At 39.7% G+C, this 21995-nt stretch overlaps 1 protein-coding gene across 10 annotated transcripts in view; it reads right to left on the bottom strand.

Moving 5' to 3' along the window:
* Tjp1 (tight junction protein 1) overlaps nt 1-21995 on the bottom strand; it is an 82607-nt gene that overhangs the window by 17573 nt on the left and 43039 nt on the right. For 6 of the 10 annotated variants that reach the window (XM_059273311.1, XM_059273301.1, XM_059273327.1 and 3 more), the window contains exons 9-20: nt 16855-16994; nt 15776-15881; nt 13050-13200; nt 10686-10794; nt 8960-9179; nt 8494-8678; nt 8281-8376; nt 5422-5504; nt 4466-4676; nt 4107-4207; nt 685-1035; nt 115-360 (exon numbers count right to left, since the gene is read on the bottom strand). In XM_059273311.1, the coding sequence (XP_059129294.1) occupies nt 115-360; nt 685-1035; nt 4107-4207; nt 4466-4676; nt 5422-5504; nt 8281-8376; nt 8494-8678; nt 8960-9179; nt 10686-10794; nt 13050-13200; nt 15776-15881; nt 16855-16994 (1999 nt within the window). The remainder of the gene's footprint in view (nt 1-114; nt 361-684; nt 1036-4106; nt 4208-4465; nt 4677-5421; nt 5505-8280; nt 8377-8493; nt 8679-8959; nt 9180-10685; nt 10795-13049; nt 13201-15775; nt 15882-16854; nt 16995-21995) is intronic. The other 4 variants (XM_059273350.1, XM_059273367.1, XM_059273358.1 and 1 more) reach the window with 1 other exon arrangement.

Raw genomic sequence — 21995 nt, 5'->3', positions numbered from 1 at the left:
TAAAGCCCAGTTTAAAAAAAAAAGGCAGGAGGAAAACGTAAAGGGCGAAGCGGTACTATCATGTGCCGGGTGATGGAGAGCAAGAGTCGGGGCAGCACTGCGCACGGGTGGTACCTTGGTCGGGTCTACATGCGACGGCAGTGATGGTCCTTGGTCTCTGAGCACTGTGTGAGCTGCCTCAGCACCTGGTGCTCCTAAAGACTCAGCCTGTGATGCGTGCGAGGAAGGAGGGGCTGGAGTGAGCGCCTCCCGTCTGACATTGGCATTAGGTAACTTTACGTTAGGGTTAGCTGCAGAGGCTGGCGGTGCTGGGTTCGTTTCAGGCGAAAGGTAAGGGACTGGAGATGAGGCTTCTGCTTTCTGTGAAGTGTTTAAAATGTTTTCAATATAGTGTTTCTGACTATTACTAACTTCCTGCTCAATTTATAATGATTGGTAGACATTCAGTGTGCTGATTAACAATGTTAACTATGACCTCATGTGCTGTATTTTTGTTGAAAATTTCAACATAATGCTGTGTAAGATGAACGCAGAAAACTCAGAATAAAGCCCTTGGTACTCTCGATCTGAAATTCAAGATTAAGTTGTAATCTGAGGAAGAAAGGTATATTCTTTAACTTATCACCACATTCTCAAACCTCATAATGCACCTCTAACTAAAAGCGTCGAATGCTTGCTGCTTACCTGTTGAGAGGCTGTCTTAAGTCCAGGGGAGTCTATTCTATGAATAGGTTGTGGCTGCGCTTGTGGTGAGTAAGGAGGATATGTTTGGTTTTCATGATGCATTCCAGAGGAATCCTCTCTTACAGGCTCAGAGGACCGTGTAATGGCAGACTCCGGGGGAGTCCCCACCTCATCATTAAGAGTTTCATCTAGTTCTTGATCAGTGTAGGCCCCGCCTTCTGTATCTGTGTCTTCATAGTCAGAAGTGTGTCTACTGTCCGTGCTATACATTGAGTACTCACTACCTGGGGCTGACAGGTAGGACAGACGATCATCATGCAAATCAAGGTCATCACTTGTAGCACCATCCGCCTGGGTCAAATAAAAGTAAATTAAAAATTTTATTCAGTAGTTCTTTAAGAGATGGCCTTTATTTTACAAGAGAGATTGAAAAGAATATTTTTCTTTGGAGAAATCATATCTATTTCTTGAAATTTCTGATGAGGAAAGTCAAGAAGATTGTACAAGCACACATGCAGATACACATAGCATCCCCTGAGATGGGAAGGGCTTGGATGAATCCAACAGTGGCTGACCAGCTAGCACAAAGCTAGGGCCCAGCCAGAGAACAGGAAGGAACTCTGGCATGACACACAGGTATAAACCTAGTCACTAGCTTTTCATCCAAAAGCAAGGCGAAGAAAGAGAAGGCCATTAAACCAAGCTCACACACACAAGGGCACACTGACAGAACACTACTTGTGAGAACAGCTATGAAAATAAACCCCACAGTAAGCTGAGTAAGAAATACTGTATTTATAGTTAGGAAACAGATTTTTCTTTTGAATTGGCATTTAGCCTTTAAAGCTTTTATGAAACAACAGAAAACCATCATGTGTAGGATGGCTATCTCGATTAAGAAGACATTCTTTGTTCTTCATAGAAGTGTTGCCAATGGATGAAAAAGGAAAACTCTGTTACATTTTTCTTTTGCAAGTAACTAAGACTTGAGTTAATTCCTAACAGTCTGTGGTGATGAGCTTCAGAGCAGATCAGAAGAAACTGAGAAGTACACGAGGAAAGGGAACTACTGGTTGTAGTTAATAGACTGTCACAGGACAACAGTTTGAAACCAGTCCTTTGATTAAACAGAGCAGTCTCTGAAGATCTTGCATGAAAAGTGATGGAACTAGAATCCTGAAATCACAAGGATTTCTTCCATTACAGCATGGACTACTATGTGAGCAATGCTGAGATTCCTCCTCTAGGCAGACGCACTAGTAACAACTATCAGGTGTGGTGCAGCTCTGTGACCGGCTGTGCCAAGATCGTGGTCTTGGGAGCCAGATCTCCTCAACAGTGCTTTTCAGCCCTCACTTGCTTCGGGGAGAGGCTGATCTCAAACACTGCCTTTCTGGTCAGATGAGGGGAGGCTCTGCCAGGCTAGGGGCAGAAAACCCCAGAGCTGTGCTTCATTACAGGAGACTCTCGCCCACTGATCTCTAACATCTATAATGGCTACTGCTGAAGAGAAGTGTTCTTGCCATCTACTCCAATCTTGAACTTGCTGGGAAGGATTTAAAGCTTGCAGAAGAATCACAGAATCCATCAATCTATCTAGCTTCTTGAAATACAGAAGTGAGCAAGAGCCATGGGCTGCTTTGAAGTAGGAAATGTTGTATCTTAATATTAAGAAAATCTCAGGATGATGTTTCTTGATTTCACAGGGAAAACAAGAGTGTGCCAGATCATGAAAAAAAGTACTTCTGTGGCAATTAAGTCAAAATGGTTAATTCAGGAAAGTTGGTGAAAATGAAAAATTTATTTTCTTTAATAATCTGTCATTCTGATAAAACATATTTGGATGGAAGGGGTAGGAAGAGAAACCAAGTCTGATTTAAGTTGTAATAACTTCTCTGATTTACAAAATGCATCAAACTAGGCAATATTAAATGTAATAGTTTTTCTTATATAAAAAGTTGGGGTAGTCCTTTATTTTAAAACAAAACCAAGTTACGTATACAAAAGTATTACAAAAAGAAACAACTGAAAATTAAGATTTGTAGATTAAAAAAAAAATAAACTCACAGGAAGGTATGTATAACTCTGTACATTTGGAGAATAAATTTATAAACTAATTTTAAGAATTTAACTCAAGAGTGAAAGACATCAGCATTCTAGTTGGCAAAGGGTCCTAGGAGAACTGTGTAGTTGCAGATGCTTAGCATAAAGAAGACTCAATCCTTCCATCAAATGCCATGAAGTAATAAACCTTGGTGTGTCGCTGTAAACTGGTGTAGTGAGCTTTTCCACTTGGATTTTCCTATCAGTGTCCAAGCTGACATGTGAGTCAGTGTGGCCTATTATGTCATCTGCACAGTCCATCTCCCAAGCTGGTGCACAATGAGAATAATTATGATTCTGATGCTTTATTATAGTTGAGAACAGTCATGTTACCTCTAGCTGTAAACATTTAGCAGTTTTTCTTGTAGAGGTCACATGTTTCCAAATAGGGACTCCATAAGCATGCAACATGCATGGCCAGAGCATCTGCACAGTAGCCAGGCAGAGGAAGGGAGGGAGGGGCCATGCAGGGGCAAAACATGGAACTCAAACCAACAAGGCAATATAAAAACTTAACTGAAAACAAGCCAAAAACCCAGAGAGATTCTCAATATTCCCTAACAACCACATGGATCTGATGAAGGTAGAAGACTTTAAAAACAAAGATGCCTTTACAGTGTACCTTGAGGAAACAACTGTCTCTCCAAACAAACAGATCTTTCCCATCAAAGACTGCTATACACCAGGCTAACAACAGAAAGCAGCTACTTTAACAAGCCATTGGGTATATGTAAAACCAAAATTCAAAGCCAGAAAAAGATCACTAGTTTGTTTATTGTTTTCCAGTTGGTTGTAAGGATGCTAAAGGTGCCACTGGGAGAGGTGGAAAGAATTCCTATGGTAAAATATGTGAGCACAGTGTTTACTTTCAATGGTTCCTAGAGCTTTAGTGGGCTGGTGGCTCCTGCAACACTCCTGACAGCCATGGGGGGCAGTGCTTCCCACACACTACCTGTCTTTACAGAAACCCCTTCTCACTCAGGCCATAAATCCCTTCTTCACCTTCAGGGGAGGAAACTGAGGACAAGTTCAAAGCTGTAGCTCCCCAGTCAGATAGGGACAGAGTCAAATTGTTTTTAGTGTAATCTGAGAATTCTTTAACAGAGAATCCCATTAGATTCGTAATTTGGTTGAGTAGGAAATATAACAAGCTTTCAGTTTTATTCCTGCTACATACAAATGGCAAAAAGCATTATAAAGGCTAGCTTTTCCAAAATTACTTAAAAATATTTCTCTAGTAAGAAAAGAATGGTAACTCAAAGGCATTTCTATTAGTTGTGTAGTTTAAAGAGTGTAAAAAGTAGGAGGCGGCTCCATACCTTCCCCTCAGACACCCACACCAGCTGGTTCTGTTGCTGCTGAATGGCTTCTTTCAGGGCACCGTACCAACCATCGTTCATTGAATTTAAGTTAATTGTAGCTGAAAATGAACAACAATGTGGTTTTATGGTTAGAACATTGCCACAAGTGAAGAGAAATCATCCAACCCTGTCTATCATCAGTCTGAGGAATACAAAACTATCGCAAATTTCTATCCAGGCATTCATTACACTTTTCCTTTCAACCAAACACTTTTAGCTTTTCAATCAACAATAACAAGCTCTCTAAGCAGAGATGATAAAAGCTTCAGCATTTGAATAACATAACATTTTGCTTCTACACTACTGAATATACTCACTTGTAAAAAGATGGTGATTATTTTTACGAAGTTTATGAGATCGTTCATATAGTTTCCTGGCACTTTTCCTCGACTCTGGACATAACCTCATCCTCATTGTTTTCACGCCTTGCTTAGAGTCAGGGTTAAGGAACACCACAATTGGATACCACTGGGCATAATTAAGACGATCAACTGCATTTGGTGTTACATCTAATAAAGCATGTTTGTCCTAGAGATGGAAGGAAAATACATACAAAGATACAAAACATCATTAAAAATCATTCTCTTCTGGAAAAATCACAGGCTCCGTTATACTTCAGTATTAGTCAAATCTTGTGATTGCTTTGTCTCAGGAGCCACTTAATAAAAAATTTGTCATCAAAGGTTATTCAGTCATTTCCAGCCCAATTTAAAAAAAAAAAAAAAACAACTTTTCGGGGGCTGGAGAGAAGGCTTAGCGGTTAAGAGCACTGACTGCTCTTCCAAAGGACCCGGGTTCAATTCCCAGTACCCATATGGTAGCTCACAACTCTCTGTAACTCCAGTTCCAGGGGACCAACGCACATAAAATAAAAAATAAATAAATTATTTAAAAACATATTTCATCAGCTCTTTTTAAGACTCAGCCACACCACTTGTAAGCTAACAATTACCTGTGCTCAGTCTGTGAAAGTCAAAGCAACTTAATGTTCCTGGCATCTCCTTGCATACACATACGTTCTGAATGGCACTGCTATAACGGACTGCCAGGTACATGCAAACAGCACCATTTTTATAGAAATGAAGGCTCTACTCATGTTGATCAGAACTATCTTCTTGAAAGGATTATTAATGCTTTTGTACAGTAAGGGCTTAATTTTCTCAGGCTACACCAGAAATAATGTTCAGAAAATTCCCCTTTGTTACATATTTAATCTGATCAAAAACATAAGCTTCACTGTTTATAAAGAACAGGTTAACTTGTAATAACTTACTTGATCTATGATTTGCTTTATTGTATGAAGGCGAATAATGCCGGAGCTACGATGGTCAGTCCCAGCATCTCGTGGCTCACTCTCTATTTATGAAGACAGGACAAAAACAAAACATATTTCCATTGGTTAGGTCAGACCTTGTCAAATACTGGGCACTACAGACATGCTGGAGTACAGCAGGCTGTGGGGCTGGGCAGTACCCAGGCCATGTTTAGCAGTATGGATTCTATCCACTAGAGGTCAGTAGCAAGTCATCAGGGAAAGCCCCTGTTCATCTATTGAAAAAAGCAAAAATATTTCCACCACAAAGGATGGAAACTGCTAAAAAGGTAGCATGTCCTCCCTGACCCCTGACCCCTAAAGACCTGGCTATACTAGGTCAGACAATGGTTCCCAACAGAACCAGGATTAATTGAAGGCAGGTAAGGCACTTGCTTTGGGAGTAAAATGGAGGAAGCATCCTCCAAGAACTTTAGTAATCAAGATAAATATTCTGATGTGGTACTTAAAAAAGTTACACAAAAAAATATAGGATAACATATCAAAATCATAAGCTAAACAATAAATAAGTAGAACATGAATAAAACGTTATTTAACTACCAATGGGTGAGGAAAAATTATCAAATGTAATAAATACCTAATATGAGATAAGATTTTAAAAACTATACTGATGACTTTGCTTTTATATCCAGAAAAGTATAATTATAATAAATTCTTATCTGCTACAAACAAAATATGTAAGCATTTTTTTAAATCTGAGTTTTAAAATGCTTACTTTTTCTTCAACCCCATTAATATTCTGGAAAAGAAAATAGGTCCTAAAAATTACCGAGCTTAACGATGTTTTTTTTTTTTTGGTACGAGGCTTAGTTTCCCGCCATCCTCTACAGTGACACAGAACATTTGGTCTCATTTGTGCGGCACGCTGACATGAGGAAGCTGCTGTGCAGCACCAGTCAGCCCTGGTGGGCTGGGATCAGCGACAACGCTGCAGCAAATGGCCTGGAGATTCCCAGTCAGACACCTTACTTAGAGTAACAGAGCTGTAAGCATCGAGGCCATGAGGAGCTGGGAATGAAGCTGTCAGGCAGCCTAGGCATCATCCTGACAACCTTCTCTACTACCTCATAATATGTCTATTGCCGCTGGGAACCAATTTCCGAACCACCAGCACAGCAGAAGTACACTTGACTTCACTAACGAGAACAGCGACGCGTGTGACTGGCCACAAAGGGAAACCTGACAGGAAGGAGGCGGCTCTGGAGTTTCAGATCAGAAAGGCAGAGGTCTGAAGGGGCAACAGGCTCTGAGAAACAAGCAATGTCACAGAAGGAGACTATCAAGAAGACAAGCTTCACGGGGACAGGGTAACACAAAAAAATAGCAGACGTGGATGAAGAAGAGCAATCAGCTGAGACTTTTGGTTGAAGAAAACACTTCGAGCCCTTAATTCAAGAGTATTTCTAAGTGGGCTATGTGAGCTCTCAAGTGTGTCTGTGGTGTCATCTGAGTGGACTGTCCCCTGGAGCTGAGTTTTGGAACCCTTCACACCTGCATTCCCTCAACTGGAAACCACAAACTTGGTTCTTCAGATGAAATACTTTCTGCTATACAATAACCAAAAAACTTCTGAAAAAAAGGGAGTGGGAAAATATTTTTTTAATCTGCTCAAATTTTTGTTACGACTTGTTTGAATTTTAGGAAACATATACCTGCATTAAATTTCATTAAAACCAATTAAAAGCAGTATGGAAAAGGTAATGTGTTAATTCTCTAATATTGTCAACTTCAAAATATTAGTGAGAGTCTCATAACCAAAGACTGTGGACACAATCCTCTGGAAAGCAGTAGTACCCATAATCTACAGGCACAATGTTCATATCCTATGGTTTCATCCTTCCTATAGAAAATCCATCATACTCCTGCAGAGATAAATCAGTGAGAAACAAGGCAGAAACTACACATAAGAAAAAGTAGTCAAGTCATAAGGTGCAAGAACAATAAAAGGAAAATATTCTATTATTTATTAAGAAGGAGAAAAGGAAATCTTTAAAATATCACAAAATCAAACTTTGTAAATATAAAGACTAGAAGAAATTATAACGAGGTGAAATTGGGGGTGGTGATAATACATGTCAAAATATTTTTTTAACTTTCCCAAAGACTGAAAATATGAGAAAACTGCAGTTCAAGTTTTCACATGTAATTTAAAGGAAGCCAAATGGTCATGACCAAGTTTGCTTATTTCAACCAGCAGACCGCTCAGAAAACGAAGCAGCATGCACTAGCACACAGCACTGCTGCCTCCACGTTCACTGTCCTCACTGGGAAGGCTGCAACAGGATCCCTACCAGCACGGGCACAACTCATCCCGTCCACACAGTTCTGTAGTACCGTGACTGAAAATCACCCGAATCCGTCAGAAAGGGTTGAGATAAAGGCCATGCTCTGCCATTCATCGGTGATCATCAAAAGGAAAATTTAAACTTAACAGACATGTAGCAATCCTTAGCACAACCACTCTAAGGCTCACCAGGCCGCTCAACTTAAAAAATAGGTATTTAGATTCTTAGCTCACAGCATTTCTGTGAAGGTTCAACGAGATCATGGGCCTAGGCAGTTTCCACAGGAAGGAAGCAACAGTCTCAAAAACAGTGGTCCTTCTTAGTACAGGGAGCTGGTGGAACAAAGAACAATCGTTCTGCTTTCCTCCGGATTAAAAGAACGCCATAAAGTGCATTTCTCACAAAGTTCTGTTTTTATGAGACTGGTCAGACGTTCCCTTTGGAGGAATTAAGACAAACAAAAGAAATATCCTGCAGCCTACTGAAGGTCAATGCTGAGCCTCAGTCTACTCACTTGCAATCTGATAAATATCTGGTTCTTCTCTGGCCAACTTTTCTCTGGCAACATCAGCTATTGGTCCAAAGATGGTTACAGGTCTCAGGAATCCAGCTGGAGAGAAATTAGGAGGAAAAATAAAAACAGAAGATGATGGCACAGTTCGTAATTTCCATTTTCTGAAACATACTGCCATGAAAAGACAGACACCACAGCACAGGAATAAAGTACCTTCTCGAAGAACAACCCTTTCATATGCCGGGAACTTGGTTTGAACTGGCTGAGCTGACAAGTCCTCTCTACTTTTTCGAAGGTTTCTCTTGGAGCTGCGAAGACCTCGAAATCTCCAGAAGTCAGCTCTGTCTCCGCCCGCCGTCTTTGGAAGTGTGTACTGGACACTGGCTAACTGCTCAGCTCTAATGAAGACAAAAGAAACATTTAAAAGAAAGAGAATTTAAAAGGCAACAGGGAAAAAAATAACACAATGAAATGAAATGGAACATCAAAATTCACATGCAATTTACATCTCTACAGTCTTAATAAAATAGTTTGTATAAACCGATTAAGTCAGTTATGAGTATACTGAGTGAACACAGTGAAAAATACAAATCTGTATCCCCAAATTCCTCAATGAGACTGAAACCGTCTCTCGTCACTTATGTAATTCACATTATAAGGAGTTTCCAAGTGTCCGTACCTGTTCTTATTGGGGATAATGCCTCGTTCCACCTCCTTATGATTTTTGCCAATTCGAATGGCTAGCCAAGAGCCCAGCTTTCCATTGTACAAGGTATCCACGACACGGAACACCTCTCCTTTGTTGAAACTAAGTCCATAAGGAGACTCCTTTTCATATTCAAAATGAGTTCTAATATAGAATGAATCTCCTACATCCGATTCTACAATGCGACGATAAACTAAGGAATCAAAAGAAACACATTAATCAATACTTACTTGGATTAAAAAATTAATTTGCAGAGAAGATATTATGTGAAGATGCTCCTGCTAATGCCCACATCAACATACAATAATACCCAATCAACAATCAATTCTCACTGTCTGGAATTATTTCATCTCATTGTTCTTCCACATTACCTCATACAATGGTACCTCCATTCTGCACATAACGAAATGATGCAGAAAAAGATGAATTTGTTCCATTTCTGCTTCCTGTTACAGCATCTAATTGATCTGCAAATGCTCCAAAGAGCAATTTTGTTCCCCAACTCTTCCAGGAAACTTGGATTGTTCCAACTGAGCATGCTAGGCTGTGGTGGTTCATTCCTATAACCCTACACTCAGGGAGGCAGGCAGGAGGATCAAGTGTTCAAGATCAACCCCTTCAACACAGTAAACTCCAGGCTAACTGGGCCACAAGAAACACCCTACTTCAAAAACCAACAGAACATCAGAACAAACCAAAAATGAAGTGTGTTGGAGCAGGGAGGAGAATGTACTACAGCTTCTCATCAACTGTGTGGATACAAGACATATTCTGAAACATGGAACAACAAACAGAGTGTCCCCTAGAAAAGGAAGGAGTATTTGGCCCAAAATGTCAATAGTGCCAAAGCTAAAAACAAACAAACAAACAAAAACAAAAAAAACAAAAAAAACTCAATTTTCGGTAAAAAATATTGGAAAGTTACATATTCTTTAAAATAATATTAACAATTCTACATATTGCTTAGAAAACACCAGTACAAAACTTAAGATGCTATCCACATACACTTTCCTATAATTCCAATAACTAATAAAACAAGTATTTTTCTATGACTTATAAGGGATTGGCTGGCATTTGACTTAAATCATAATGGCATAAATAAATCCTACATATTTCGCTCTGTTAATGAGCATAGTGTAGGACTGTAGAACCTCAAAATTAACTATCTGAGATCAACAAACTCAACCATTACTAGGAATGATTTATTTTGAACTACATTTTTTTTTTTTTTTTTTGGTTTTTCGAGACAGGGTTTCTCTGTGTAGCTTTGCGCCTTTCCTGGAACTCACTTGGTAGTCCAGGCTGGCCTCGAACTCACAGAGATCCGCCTGGCTCTGCCTCCCGAGTGCTGGGATTAAAGGCGTGCGCCACCACCGCCCGGCTTGAACTACATTTTTTAATGGTTTGTCTTGTTTGTTTTGAGGTAAGGTCTCAGCATGTAGCCATGGCTGTCCTGGAACTCACTATGTAGACCAGGCTGGCCTTCCACCTACCTCTTCTGATCAAGTTCTGAGATAAAATGCCTAAGTCATCATGCCAGGCTTTGAACTCGTGATCCTCTTGTGCCAGGCTCCTGAGCGCTGGGATTATCAATGTGCGGCCACAACCGGTCCTTATTTACTTTAACCAATTGAACCAATCCCTCTGAAAGGCCTCCAACCCCTACAGGTTAATTTCTCCATTTCAGACAATATCTCACCATCCTTCTTCTTCTGTGCCAATATGGTCACTTCTTCACCTTTAGGGAGGTCGAGGAGGAAAAGGACAGCTTCTTCTCTTATGATATTTGTGAAATCTACATTGTTCACCTATCAAAATAAAATTTTACAAATTTGTGCTAGCTGTTTTTAGAAATATAAATGTATTTATTTACTCAGAAAAGAAGTATTTTCAAAGTCTAACTTGACAGTACTATACATTTAATAGGGAAGTTTTAATTTTTAACTTTGGAGAGTATAATATTCTCTAATTTAAAATAAGCAAATATGAAGTAATAAAAAAGGTGAGTAAAAATGTAAATCCAGAGTAGTTTCAATATAACCTGACACTAATGATAATCTGTTACAAATCTAACCGATTTAGAGCGAAAACGACAATGTGTATTTACCACTGTGAAATCTCTAGGTTTAAAATTCTATATTCATTCTACATAGGTGCCATATAGCCTTTTTTACTAATTGCTGAAAAGGAAATGATATACCCAAAAAACAATCAGAAAGACAGTATATGCATTACAGTGCCCCGTAACAGCAACTTTGTAGTGGAGGCTCTATGTCTCAAGTCAGTCACTTAGATGAGTAAATTCCTAAGTCCAAATGAAGCTGAAATGAAATCTATCCAGTTTTGACCAGTAACTATGCGGGATTACAAACAGGCAGGAAATTTCTACTACTACCTTTTGCCATTTTTTTCTCCATTAATAACAACAACAAAAAGAAAAGGGCCAAAAGGCAAGTAATCAAAACGCACTACTTTCATGTAAAACCCAGTGAACTATTACGAAGTTGATTTTAAATGATGTATTCCCTGATTACCTCAAAATCATGATAGTAAAAAATTAAGTGCTAGAATTTCAAATATTATCAGCATTATCATATTGTGTTCAAATGTGCCATGGGTGCATTGAGGACAAGGGGGATATTATCAGAAAGAACCTAATACAATGTCAGAGAGAAACTGCTAAGACAGAGATGATGCCATGACTTTGACATGCTTAAATCTGAAGGGAAAGGAGGACTAGATGAATGTGGCCACAGGGATAGGTCACAAGCACAGGAAACTGCCCCAGGTGAAAAGATTCTGGCTGTGGGCTGCTCAGTTGAGATAAAGACTAGCAACTGAGGTACAGGGGACACTGATATAGTCCCCAAATTACAGGAGTCAAGGCAGCAGGAGCATTGGTCATGTGACAGAATCTCAGGGAGAAAGCTTTTGAGGATTGACAGGCAAATGCTGCTAAGAAATGATAGAAAATGTGAGGCCAAGTTGACACTGGTCAGGGATGGCTGTGAAAACTCAGATTCGGTAGTGGCTAAAGCCAGACTGCAGGGCCACGGTGATTTAAAAAAAAAAAAAAAAAAAAAAAAAAAGGAAGGAAGGAACTCAACCATCCCGTGAACTAGTCAACAGCAAAAGGGAAACCAGACACTGAAGAACCAGAGTACCAAAGGGAGGAAGAGAAGAGGCAACAAACCAAAAGGTTGTAGAGCAGATGGGAAACTCAGTTCAGCACAGGGAGGAGGAGGAAGGCTGAAAGCAGAGAGCCCAGAATGGAGGCACCAAAGAGAGGAGATAGGGAAAGAGTAACTGCACAACTCACACTGGATAGACTGATGTGCCGGTCTAAAAGCTAGGACATAGTTTACCAACCAGATCAAGTACATACAAACATTTGGATACTCTAAAAGAGAAGTGAGAGACAGATGAAGACAGCATCACTACTAGACAACACAGCCAAGGAAAGGAAAGGGAGAGAAGAGGAGAAAAGCACCATTAGAGATTACATCTAGCCCAAGCCCTCCTGGCTTTTGCCAATGATCTTCTTCTGTGTGGGTTTGAAGGTTGAAAGCCAAGCCATTTACAGATTTCCCAACAGATATCCCATCCTCCTGAATGTGAGCCAGGATCTGAAATAAGGAAGGTCCAAGAGGCCAGGACTACAATGAAGACTACTCACTCCCATGAGAAAATAATACCCCAAATAGCTGGCTCGAAAGTTGTGGTCTCTGGCAGTCTTGCCAGTCTAAACGTTTAACTGAACTTTTAAAAGACTGTTTGGTAGACAGTAGAGGGATCTAAAACTTAGTTTCCTTATAGGTTCTATGAATACCAGTGACTTCAATAAAACACCACTAACAACATAATGAAGCAGCAAACAAGAGCAAAGGCAGAACGGCAAGCGACCAGTCTAACGCAAGCTAGAGCTAATCATTCTTAATGGGAAACTTAGGTGGTTCAAGAGAATGTACATAAATTATAATCGAATCACAACCGTCGGTCTGTTATGCCTGGCATCTGATGATCTAAGACTTTCGAATCCACATAAGATGATATACTGACATACCCTCAGAATTTGATCACCTTCCTCTAAGCCTTCTTTGGCTGCAGGGCTATCTTCTAGAACGCCAGCTACAAATATTCCGACATCATTTCCACCAGCTAGTCGCAAACCCACACTATCTCCTTTTCTGAATTTTACCAGTTTCATGCTGGGCCTGTTAAAACAGATATTTCATTTCAAACAGTTAAAAGTCACAGCAGGCTGCTACAGCAACAACTACATTCAGAACGGAATAAAGGACCATCATTTCTAAAGCCTCCTACATAGCACTCATTTACTGGATAAAACCTAGTATTAGAATCCAAAACCAGATTTAATAGACTTTCTAATTTCTTATTAGAAAATAAATTTTGAAATATCTAAATTTGACAAAAAAAATATGACTGCTTTTTAATTGTCCTTATAAACAATGTTTTCCCTATTCTTGAGAAGATAGATATATATGGCAAATTCCCAATAACTAAAAAACAAAAACTACTTTTCTACACCAATCCCACTAGATAAATGAAAGTCTCATTTAATCTAAGTAAAAGAAACTGATGCATAAAGTTCAGTAATTTTTTTTTTTTTTTTTTTTTTGGTTTTTCGAGACAGGGTTTCTCTGTGTAGCTTTGCGTCTTTTCTTAATATGAGAAAGTGTACAAGCAGGGTCTGTTATAATCTCTACAACCAATAGACAGTGGATTTAAGTTTGGTCATTGGTGGGCTCTTTGTAGTTCCCTTAATCTGCAGCTCTTTTTAACTCTGAGTAAGAAAATTAGATTATTCAGCATTTTTCAACAGACCTACATCCATCTGTGTCCCTTATTTCCCTGGAAAGAAATGAAGGAACAATGCATGCACATCCCTCTATTATGCAAGCAGGGAGCAAACACTTAAGCACAACTTAAAGAATAGCCAGCCGAAAAGGGGAAAGTGCGCTACACTGCTGTCTAAGTTCTCGTTGTCATCTCTACATTCCTCAACAACTATAACTTCACTCTCACTATTCTGAATATAAAGTACAGAAAGGTCTCTTTCCTTTTCATTTATTAACCAATTATCAAATTCTTAAAATCTAACATAAAATACAGTCATATACATGAATAAATGAGTCAAGAGTGAATTCTACTTTTGAACCGACTAGTTAAAAATTACAATAGCTTTTGTAATTTGTAAAATATTCTCCATTGATCTTTTTTTCTTTCTTCCCTTTTTTCTTTCAAACAAACAAACAAACAAACAAAGTCTCACTATGTAGCCCTGGCTGTCTTGGAACTTGCTCTGTAAACCAGATTGACCTCCAAATCACAGAGGATCCACCTGCCTCTGTCTCCCAAGCTCTGGGATTAAAGGTGTGCACTACTATGCCTGGCTATCTGAGTTTTGTTTGTTTTGTTTTGTTTGTAACCTGGAACGAACCAGCTAGACATATAAGTTAGACAGGTCACACTCAGTTAGGACTCCTAGCACCCTTGGCCATCTGTCCCTGAAAGTATTTATCAGCTATGTTTGTAGATGGTCTGAGTCCTTTGGTTGTGTTGGTGTCCTACTTTCTAACAAGTCAAAGGTATCTCACACATTCCTTGCCCAAAAGAACGAATACACAGATCTTTTAAATATTTTCTTGAAAATTCTAGGTCCTTGGAAACCCTCCTCTAATCCTGACTAGTTCAGAATGTTTCATAAAGTTGATGTGGCTGAATGATCTGCACTCAGATAAAAATCTGGCTTTTGAAAAGCAATGCCAGACGATAGCTTGAGGAAAATGGCAAGTTTTATACTCTGTCCTTTCTGCATTACATCAACTATGTGCAGTAACAAAGTCTACCTATTTCTTTTCCCTCAAATCCACTAACTATATTTGAGTGAAAGACTTTCAGGGCTCAGCTACTACTACTGTGGATATCCTGGAGTCCTCTCTGGTGTCCCTCTGCAGGCCTTTCCAGAGATGAAGTTCTTTGTTATCTTCTACAATTTCAAGCAATCCCAAGAATGAACAAAGCGACTAGGCTTTTCCATTACTATACTTATTACTGATACTCACCTATTTCTGAAGCTATCTGCTTTTGCCTGGGTACTGAGGGACATAACAACTCATACATTATTTTTTTGTACAGAAAATACTGAGGGTGGGGAGAGTTCTTAAGTCTACTGCACCTTAGTAAATGTGCTTATTTTCAAATATTCACACATCATGTCCTTTTTATGACAGAAGGAACAAATTTAAAGACTATGAAGGCTTAAAATCTGCTTACAAAATTTCTATTAAGTCTACCTACACAGTAATAAATAATGGTATGGACTCGAAAACTAATTCTGGAACAGCTTTCTCAACCAGAAATTATTTCCTCCAGGCAGCACACTAAGATACCTTGCCTGATAAAACTGAAGATGTGCTATTGGCACTGTGGCCAGGGACTCTGTACATAAGCATGTCACACCACAGGAGGTTCACAAAAACAGATATTAGCCCACAATGTCAGTGCTGATTAACAAGTGTTATCTTTTAAGAGTGTTAGGGTAGAGAAAGCTTGTGGACATTCTGCTATCTTAGTAGAAACAATCTTTACACTTTAATTACTGATCTAAAAACTAGGTAAGAGAAGGTGGTAATTAAAAAGCATTGCTTTGCTGTTAGCTATAGTACTCCAAGCACTACACAATGCTATACAAACATGACTTTCAATTCTCATGCTGAGAAATGTCTAATAAACATAAAGGACAGGGTGGCTTGAAAATTGCATTACCGAAGGATCCCATCTTCATGAGTTGAATTAGGCAGAACACCATCAGAAGGGCTGACAGGTAAATCTACATCTGGTTGTCCAACGTGGGCATACGTGGGCTTTGGTTCTAAGAGAAAGAAATTTTAAATTGTGCAGGACTTAAGCATCATGAGATACCAGCAGGAAGCAGAGTTAACAGAAAGATAATAAAGTGTCCATACATTTCTCTGCACCACCATTCTTAACATCATGCAAAAACTTCTTTTCTAATAGCCACATTCCTGCCACTAGCCAACTAGAGCAAGACAGAGACACAAGAGAAGCAAACAGTTTTTTTTTTCTTTTAAAGATTTATTTATTTATTATTTATACAGTGTTCTGCCTGCATGTGTCCCTGCAGGCCAGAAGAGGGCACCTGATCTTATTACAGGTGTTGTGAGCCACCATGTGGTTGCTGGGAATTGAACTCAGGTCCTCTGGAAGAGCAGTCAGTGCTCTTAACTGCTGAGCCATCTCTCCAGCCCCAGATATTTGTTTGTTTGTTTGTTTGTTTTGTTTTGTTTTGTTTTGTTTTTCAAGGCAGGGTTTCTCTGTGTAGCTTTGCGCCTTTCCTGGATCTCGCTCTGTAGACCAGGCTGGCCTCGAACTCACAGAGATTCGCCTGCCTCTGCCTCCCCAGTGCTGGGATTAAAGGCATGCGCCACCACTGCCCAGCGCAAACAGTTTTAATAGTTGAAATAACTTTGTTTTTAAATTATTGAAGGCAATTCAATATTCCCCCACAACATCCCTGCAGTACTGTGTGATGAATTCAAAGCCAAGTGACAGCATGGCAAGTCCTCTGTCACCCCTCAGCTTTGTAACATTTAATGAGCAGTGTGGAAAAATATCCTTACTCACTGCAAGCAGCTGTTACACATGAGTAATATATATTTAGAAAATAAAAACATTCATGAAGGTTACTATCTATACTAATTCTTACCCTAATCAGAAAAAAGCTGAGATGTATAGACAGAGAAATTCCCATTGTAACAATAATCGCATCTTTCAAACCTTCCGCAAATGCTGTCTGACAGCACGGCATTTTTGGTTATGCTTACCTGGGAGAGCGGGTGTTTGCTTCTCACTTTTTTCAACTGTAACTTCTTCCACTGCTTTGGGTGTATGATCATCTACATGTTTTACAGGAGTTGAGACGGCCCCAGGTTTAGAAATTCTCTCTTCCTCTCTGCTTCGGAGACTAATTATTACAATAAGAACATGAGGAGAGTAAGGATGATTTTGAAAAACACTTCATGAGAACAGAATAGGCAAAACAACTTCAAACCCAGGCAAAGGGACGCGCTCAGCTACCAAAGTTAGTAATTAAAACTAGGACAGGACAGGCAACAAGACTCAGTGGGTGAAGACACTTGCCAATGAACTTGGCAACCTGAGTTTTAATGCTACACCCACATGGCGGAAAGAGAACCAACACCTGTTAAGTTGTGTGCTATGGCACATGCAGACATACAGACATGCATGCACACACGAATCAGCACTAAATGTAGGCTTTGAGTCATGTTTATCTACCACATTTCTCATTGCCCTGAAGCAAACATCAGACTCCAAAGAGCTCACAAGATCCTCCTAAAGGCATTCCATTCTTCTTCAGTAGGGCACAGATAAGTATGTGTGTTTAAAGAAAACAAAACACTGTTTTATTTGTTTGTATGTGTGAGTGCATATGCACATCCTTTGTGGGTTGTCATCAACACTATGGTGCACATGTGGAGACGAGAGGACAACTTTGTGAAGTCATTTTTCTACCACCCTCATACGGAGTCCAAGGACTGAATGCTGGTCAACCAGGCTTCCTTGGCAAGTACCTTTAACCACTGAACCATTCTGCTGGCACGGGTTTTTTTTTTTTTTTTTTTAAACTTGTACATAGCATGGCCCCATTGGGATTGGCTAAAAGCTCTATTAAAAATGGTTGTTAAAGACAGCATGAAATAGAGTCTGAATAAATGTTTATACTCCACATAAATTGACTCACAGGAAATAAAGACTCCTTAGCCTATCAACTGTGTAAACAAAGTAACAAATTAACACATAAATCAATCAGATCAGCAAAGAGTAATAGTAAGTGAAAACCTGCAGGTAGAGTGGCCTGAAGACCCTGCAGGTCTTGGCTTGCATCCATTTGGAATGCTTCTACACAGTGAGCATGAGGACTTGGTGGCCAGTGGCTCATCCAAGCTACTCTCAAATGGCTGTGCAGTACAAGGCTTCCAAATGAGATACCTCCCACAAATGTCCTTCCCAGACACTCTAGACAGCAAACATCCTGCAAGTTCATCCAGGAATACACTATAAATTATCTGAACATTCAGTGAACAGAGGCTGAGCCCTTTCCAAGAAAGCTACACCCAAGGCCTGGGGACATGAGGTGCTACCTCTTCTGTTGGCATTCCATCTCAGAACTAAGTGAAGAAACAGCTCCGTGTATCTGTTCTTATATTTAGACTTAGCTTTATTTCTTAGTAGCCAATGCTTTATAGCTCTCCTTCTTTTATGTTTAGCTTCTTTAAACTGTTCCTATAAACTGCAATCACTCCAGTGATCAAATCCTAAGTGCTATGCTATGCCAAGCTGCCCACTAATGAAGCTTTCCTTGATACTTCTAGCATTCAAACACCCTCAACATCCATACTGAAGATGTCACTAAGTTACCCAGGCTTGCCTTGAACTTGCTCAGTAGTGATGTATCCAGGACTTGAATTTGTGATGGATTCTTTTGCCCAGTTTCCCAAGTAGTTGGAATCAGAGGCCTCAACCACCAGGTCTGGCTCGTGTGCATGTTCTCGTTCCCTCTCTCCCTCTCTCCCTCTCTCCCTCTCTCTCTCTCTCTCTCTCTCTCTCTCTCTCTCTCTCTCTCTCTCTCTCTCTCTCTCTCTCTCGTGTGTGTGTGTGTGTGTGTGTGTGTGTGTGTGTGTGTGTTGGATGAGGGGGTTAGCTGTAGCTTCAGAAATTTCATTTCATTCTGAAAATGAAAGTAAGTTTCAGGGAACAATTTAGATATATATTTTATGGTACTATTTTGCATATAATTGAGAGAGAAAAAGAGTAAGTCTGTGTCCCTATGTGCATGCAAGTACATTTAGAAGCAGAGGCCAGAGGTTGACATCAAGTGCCTTCTACAATCACTCTCTGCCCTTTCTTTGGAGACAGTGTCTCACTGAGCCTGGAACTCTGACATTTGGCTAGATTGGCTGGCTGGTGAGCCCCAGTATCCTGCCTGCCTGTGTCCCCAAATCAGGGATCACAGGTGCATGCCACTACACCAGGATTTTTACATGGGTGCTAAGGGTCCAAACTCGGGTCCTTCCACTTGTGTAGCAAGCACTGCACCGATTAAACCATCTCTCCAGGTAGAGCTTTCTGTGTTAACGGTCACTAACAACTACTAATTAGTCCACTCACACTCAAAGGGAAAATGGTTTTTGGCTGCTCAAAAATATAAATTTTGTGGAGATCTGAGGGCAACTTTTATGAGTGGTTTTCTCCTTCTAGCATGTGGGTCCTAGGTCTGCAACTAAGACTGTTAAGATTCGATGGTGAGTGCCTATACCCATACACCATCTTGATAGCCCAAAACAGACAATTTTAGTAACAAGACAGCCCAAATTTCAGTTTAATAAGAAACAGTTGAAGAAAGACTTAGACTTTAGAGACCTTTTTCTCACTGATGTCATTGGGCTTTTGTTGGTGGTACAATTATCCTGCACTCTGATAATATCTAGAGCAAACAGTCTGAGGTGTTCTGTGGGTTTTACAGCTAGAGAATAGTATCACAGTGATCTTACTTTCTCAACGGCAACAGGACCTTTCTACAGTTCTTTATCTGTAAATAAGGTTGTTCAGACAGTTCCTACCTTTTACATATATAAAAGAACTGCCTATTTTTAAGTTTCACATTTTGTCTTCAGCATCATCACATCTTGGTTCTGACTGACCAGAAAAGCGTATCTCTACGCCTTCCTTCAGACCACCCTGCACAAAGCTAACAAAGCTGCAGTTACTACCCGAGGACTGAAAGGAACAGCTGGCTCACCAAGTTCAGAACTACTATCAATATCCACTCACTTGGACATGTTAAGTGTAATAAACAGCTTCTTAAAACATCCTGGTAAAAAGAAGCACTTAGTGGTCCTTTAATGGACTTTTTTTTAGCATTGTTACACTATCACTAACCAATTTTCCAAAACAAAGTAACCTTTTTTGAATGTCTAATCACTCGAAGGTTCTTGAGAGCGGGCCTCGTGGCTCCTTTTGCTGTTCTTCCAACAAGTCAAGTGTTTCCATTTCAGGAACAGCACATTAGGTCTTAGTCTGGAATGCTCTTCATCCTGGTTTTTTCTTCTCATTTAAGCTGACAGGACTGAAGAGAAGGTTCCTTTCCTAAGCACACTACCTCAGACTTTCCTCCCTTATCATCAGACTACCTGATAGTCTGTGTGCTGCTATGCAACAGCAAGAATTACTTCTGACATTTTTAATCTTACCTGCTTTATTCATTTGTATGTAAGTTCAGGTAACAAAGATTTGCCTAGTCTGTTCCGGACATTTGTAATAAGGCACCGGTAATACAAATGAATATCAATAAAAATCTGCCGCACTCAAAAACAATCATATCTGTCAAGTTGTAAAGAGCATGGGAAAAATCCATCACTTATGGACTCCACTGAATACTTATGAATCACATCCTGCTCTCTGCCCTTTTCTGCACGTTAGAGCTAGAGGGAATGGGGTGAGAGGAGACTCAGAAATGAAGTGTTTATAAAAAAGAAAATATGGCATTACAGAACAATATAAAATGTAATTTTTATTTAGAATAAGGCACCAATATAAAATGGAAACATGAAACCTTTTTAGACAAAAGATTAAAATTTTTAAAACTTAGTACATATGGCTGAAAGGATGGAAAGGATGGATCAGTGGGTAAAGGTGGCTACTGCCAGGCTAAATAACCTGTTTGATTCTTATGATCCACATGGTATAAGGAGACATGAATGCCACGAGTTGTTTTCTGACCTTCAAACATGCACTGTGGCACACGCATGCCCACATGCATTCCCCCCCCCAACACACAGAGAAAACAAATAATAATGAGAAAGGAAAATAGAAAAATTATTTTTAAAAATCAGTAAGTAAAATAACTTCTCCATGTATAAAATAGTAGAAAATGTTCAAATAACATTAAGATGTTTCAGTAACTTTTATCTTATTGGTAATGCTAAGTTCTAAAGAAAGCAAGTACGATATCTGAAAAAACTACATACAGTGCAGTTAAGGAATACTAACGGCTCTGGAATAAATGGTTCCCAAGGAAAACTATGGCAAAGCTGGCAGAAGTGTCAACAAGTGAACAACTTCAACACACATCCGGTCATAGAGAACAATGAAATGATTCCTCTACAGAAAAGTGGATGGAACTGGAGATCATCATGTTAAGCCAAACTCAGAGAGAAAAATATCCTATGCTTTTATATGTAGAACCTAAACTGCTAATATATGTGACATCAAAGTAAAAGAGAGACTATTTGGGAAGAGGAAAAGGACAAGCAGGAGAGAAAAGAGGTGACAAGAGAGGATAAGAGTGTGAATATCAAACTACATACATGGTATACTTCAACAAAATATCATGACAGAACCCCACTTTGTTTAATAAATATATACTTACAAAATGCTTATTTACTGTGGTGGTCTGAATGAAAATGGCTCCCACAGACTCATCTATTTGAATACTTGGGTCTCCAATTGATGGAACTGTTTGGGAAGGATTAGGGTGTCTGTCTCCTTCCAGCTTGTTTGAGACAGGTCTTTTTGTTGTCTGGCCATGTGTATGCCAGGCTTGTTTGCCTGCAAGCTTCTGGGTCCTCCAGTCTCCACCTCTCACCTTGTTATAGGAGAACTAGGACTGGACTCTACATGGGCTCTTGGGATTTGAACTCCCCTTACCTAGCAAGAGCTTTACCCACTGAGCCGTCTTTTAAGCCCAATACAGAAAATGTTTTGAAACTATTACTACCACCCCAACAAAACATCTTGGTCATTTAAAAGTCAAGACTCTCAGAATTCTAACGCTGTGTGCAGTTATGAGGCCTGGATCCCAAGTACAGTGTCCTGACACAGAGCCTGAGTTTAGGTTGGTAATGTCTTGCTTGTATACACAATCTCCCCATCAAACCTGGGTAGG

Source organism: Peromyscus eremicus, chromosome 1 (genome assembly GCF_949786415.1).
Source record: "Peromyscus eremicus chromosome 1, PerEre_H2_v1, whole genome shotgun sequence".
Taxonomy (NCBI): domain Eukaryota; kingdom Metazoa; phylum Chordata; class Mammalia; order Rodentia; family Cricetidae; genus Peromyscus; species Peromyscus eremicus.
Note: the sequence above shows the minus strand (reverse complement) of the source record. Positions and strands in the feature narration are given on the sequence as shown.